At 51.1% G+C, this 4,182-nt stretch overlaps 1 protein-coding gene across 1 annotated transcript in view; it reads left to right on the top strand.

The window, feature by feature from the left end:
* The window catches only part of KIRREL2 (kin of IRRE like 2 (Drosophila)), an 8,370-nt gene extending 5,531 nt beyond the window's left edge, over positions 1-2,839 (top strand). Inside the window, exons 13-16 of the mRNA XM_014536553.1 lie at positions 372-475; positions 746-811; positions 2,054-2,092; positions 2,362-2,839. Coding sequence (XP_014392039.1) covers positions 372-475; positions 746-811; positions 2,054-2,092; positions 2,362-2,433 — 281 coding nt within the window. The 3' untranslated portion in view covers positions 2,434-2,839. The remainder of the gene's footprint in view (positions 1-371; positions 476-745; positions 812-2,053; positions 2,093-2,361) is intronic.
* Positions 2,840-4,182: the final 1,343 nt, after the last annotated feature.

Below are 4,182 nucleotides of genomic sequence, written 5' to 3'. Positions count from 1 at the left end.
ACACACACACACACACACACACACACACACACACACATACACACACACTTGCCCTGCTCACTGACAGGTCCTCAAATACAGAATCCTAAAAGCCTGGCCTTGGGACCTGGCCCCAGTGCTGCCTCTCTAGCCCCTGGTGGAAATTGGTTCGCCTTCAGGCCCTGGTTCCTTCCTGAAGCCCTAACTCCACTTCCTCAAGGTCAATTACTACTTGCCCTCCCAGACCAGGGCTCTCAGTGGTTTCTAACCTTCTAACCTAATCTTCCCAGTCCTCTCTCTTCCTGCTCATTGGTCTCCACAAACTGTGACCCTACCCCATTGCTTATCTCTGCCTCCGTCCTCCCACCCTCACCCACTGTCCTTGGCCTCAGCCTCTTTCTCCAAGCAAAAGAACCGGGTTCGCATTCCAGGCAGCAGCCATGGTTCCAGTTTGCGGGGCCCGGAGGAAGAGGAGACAGGCAGCAGTGAGGACCAGGTAGGAAGCCAGGGTCCCCAGACCTAATTGTACCTCTAGACCCAAATTGTAACCTAGTCCTAACTGGGCCCCTAAACTCAAATTGGGCCCTAGTCCCAACATTGACCCCAGATCCAAATGTCCCCCAGATTCAAATATGCCCCTGACCAAGTTATTCCCTAGATTCAATATGTCCCCAGGGCCCTTTGTTTTCCTGAGCCTAGAGTCTAGACCCCGGCTCAGGTAGGAGGATCCTGTGGCCACTCCCTCTCACTAAGCACCCTACTCCAGGGCCCCATCATGCACATGGACAGCAGTGACCTGGTTCTGGATGAAGAGGGGGCTCTGGAGACTAAGGTGAATGTTGGAAGGGAAAGGACTCCCTTCTCTGTGTCTCCAACGCTTTCACTACTTCTGTCCCTTCCTTTTTTATTCTGTTGCCCACAGAGCAGGGATCTAGCCCCCTCTGTCCTCTTTCTCATGCCTCCTGGGCTGTCTCACCCACCTCCACATTCTCCGTTTGCTATCTGCTATCTCTGCCCACATACGTGTCCTAGCCTTGTACTCCATCTTTAGCTCCAGATCAGGGTTCCCTCTGTCTGTGCTTTCCCTATCATACTCATGTTTCAGGCCTCCTGGTTGCCTCACCTTGGTTGCCTCCCTAGGCCCCTTTCACTTACCAGGTCCCACACTTGCCTCACATCTCCCCAGACTTGCCTCACCTTTAGGGTCCCTTTTCTTTCTCCTCTGTACCTGGCAAATGCTATTCCGCTATTCTCTTGGCCTAAACCCCTCCTAACTTCCTTCCCATACCTACCTAATTCTCTCCTTCAATTCCTCTAGTCTCAATTCATACATTTCTGGTTCTACAAAACCTTTCCTTCCTTCCTTCCTTCCTTCCTTCCTTCCTTCCTTCCTTCCTTCCTTCCTTCCTTCCTTCCTTCTTCCCTTCCTTCCTCCCCTCCCAGCTCTGATCATTCTGTCCATGTTTCGCCTCTCACAGCCAGGACCACTCTGATCTGGGCTTCTCCATCACAGCCTGATCTCTGTGCTGAAGGTTCCCCCATCACAACCCCAATCATCTTACCTGTGCTTCTCCATAAAGTCCCATCATCACAGTCCCAGCCACTCTGCCTTACTTCCCCCAGTACAGTGCTGACTCCTTTGGGCTCTGTCTGATTATCTGTCACTTCTCCTTTGGCCTAGTATCTCCATGAGGACAGGGCCAGGTCTATCCAGCAGCTGCACAGGGCATGACACAAAATCAAAGCCATGGGGCTGTTGGGCAGATGTGTGAATAGATATCTTGGTCTCAATCTCTCTCTCTTGCTCCCTCTGCACCTCCTTCCACACCACCATCCCTCAGCAGGCCTATATCCTTCTGTCTCTGTCTCTTTCTGCCCATCTCTTTCTGTTCCTTTCTCTCTTGTCACTGTGTTTGTCTTACTTTGTCTTCCTACCAGACTATACATCTGTCTCTCTGTCTCTGCCTGCTCCTCTTTCTATCTTTTGCCTCTCACTAGGTCTGACTCAATCTCCATCAGTGGTCCTCACTCCCCTATACCTTCACATACTCACAAATCTCATTTGTCTCCCCAGGACCCAACCAACGGTTACTACAAGGTCCAAGGAGTCAGTGTGAGCCTGAGCCTTGGCAAAACCCCTGGAGATGGCCTCTTCCTGCCACCCTCTCCCACCCTTGGACCTCTGGGTACCCCTCCTTTCTATGACTTCAACTCACACCTAGGCATGCCTCCCCCCTGCAAACTGTATAGAGCCCAGGCAGGTTATCTCACCACACCCCATTCTCGAGCTTTTACCAGCTACATCAAACCCACATCCTTTGGACCCCCAGATATGGACCCCAGGACTCCCCCCTTCCCATATGCTTCCTTTCCCACACCCAGCCACTCTCGTCTCCAAACACATGTGTAGCATCTCTCCAACTCAAAAGTGCTGGGATCTTCAACTTGCCATAACAGATTGTCCTGATTTCTAAAGAACCAGAACAAGTTAGCGAACCTACTCCTCCAAAACTAAACATTGAGGAGAGTGATAGATCATTACTATTGCCTAGGTTATTGATGGACAATTTGCTCAGCCAAAGGGGATGCCCTAGGTGGGAGCAAGATGGCCACTATGTCCACCTATTCCCCTGTATAAAAGAGATTCAAGATGTCAAATGGTCCCTTCACAGAGGAATAGAGATGGGGTGATGGGAGTTAGAGGCAGATGTAGAAGTTGTTTCCAGACGCTGAAGGAAGATATTTCAAGATGACCAGTTGCATTGAGAAGAAAGATAACATAGGGAGATTAAGATGGAGCCCTAGCTGGTTTGGCTCAGTGGATAGAGTGTCAGTCTGAAGACTAAAGGGTCCCAGGTTCAGTTTCGGTCAAGGGCACATGCCCGGGTTGCAGGCTTGATCCCCAGTAGGGGATGTGCAGGAGGCAGCCTATCAATGATTCTCTCTCATTATTAATGTTTCTATCTCTCCCTCTCCCTTCCTCTCTGAAATCAATAAAGATATATTAAAAAAAAAAAAAAAGATAGAGGCCTGACCAGGTCCTGTCCTGGCTCTCCGTGAGGCACACTTTGCTTGGCCAACGGAAGTGAAGCCAAGATGGCAGTTCACTCCTTGGGAACCCAAGATAGCCACCATCTTGATCCCTTCCACCTTCCTTAAAGGCCTGGAAGAATTGGGTCCAAGGAGTGAGGACAGGCTGAGATTGTCACTGGAGGGGGTGGGGGTGGAATCTGGGGATGAGAAGATATATGTTTATTTTAAAAAATTAAAATTTGTCTTTAGGATTCTCTTGGCATTAAGGCCCTTCCTCTACCCTAGGCTCTGAAGTGACTCTAGGAGCACAACCAGGAGCCACACCTAAGCCCTTTGCTACCCGCTTAATGCTTTGGGCTCTTTTAATATACATCTACACAAACATACATGCACAGATGCACACACATGACAGGGCTACTCCACTGGGCTTGGGGAAGACAGGATTCTACACTGTCATTGCAAGAGACAAAGCAGTAAGCCCTGAAGGGGAGGCTGAGAGGGAGAGGCTAGAGGTGGGGAATTAGAAATTCCCTGGTCCTTAGAGCAAAGATTGTCCTGAGGTGCTGAGTACCTGACTTGTGTCATCTTTTAAAAGGGGGCCTGGGAACTTCGTGTCATGGATCCTTGAGCAAGGAATTAAAGTTCCATACAGCTGAGAGCCTTGGGAAGCAGAGCAGAAGGCCTGGGACTCTTGGGTCTTAGGGGGAAAGGGCTGGGGGCTTGGTCTCTGGTTCTGATAGGAAAGGTTCCTGGGACCCAGACTCCTGAATCTGAGGAAGAAGAGGACCGGGTGGCAACTGCTGTGTTCTTGATTGGGGAAATTTTGGAGGACTACATTCTGGCAACTCAAGAGAAGAAATTTGGTTGGGGTTGGGAGCAGGGTGAGGAGGTGGGTGTTGTCTTCCATGCTGATAATTCCTGGAAGAGAAGGAAGCTGATTTGTGAGTGTCTGAGTCCGAAGAAGGACACAAAATCCATAACCCAGAGCCCATGACCCAGACCTCCGGGTAGATCCTGGCATGGGGTGGAACACCTGGAATCTTAAGGGAGTGGGGGCTTGACGCAGGCTCCCACGTGGCGTTGGGGAGCTGCTCCTGCCCGCGCAGAGCGGGCACGCTATTGTCCTGGCCAGGAAGGCGGGGCCGGCGTGGGGCGGGGCTGGAGGCGCCG

The sequence above is a fragment of the Myotis brandtii genome, unplaced genomic scaffold (genome assembly GCF_000412655.1).
Source record: "Myotis brandtii unplaced genomic scaffold, ASM41265v1 scaffold165, whole genome shotgun sequence".
Classification (NCBI taxonomy): Eukaryota; Metazoa; Chordata; class Mammalia; order Chiroptera; family Vespertilionidae; genus Myotis; species Myotis brandtii.
The sequence above is the reverse complement of the archived record's forward strand: the minus strand, read 5'-3'. Positions and strand labels throughout refer to the sequence as shown.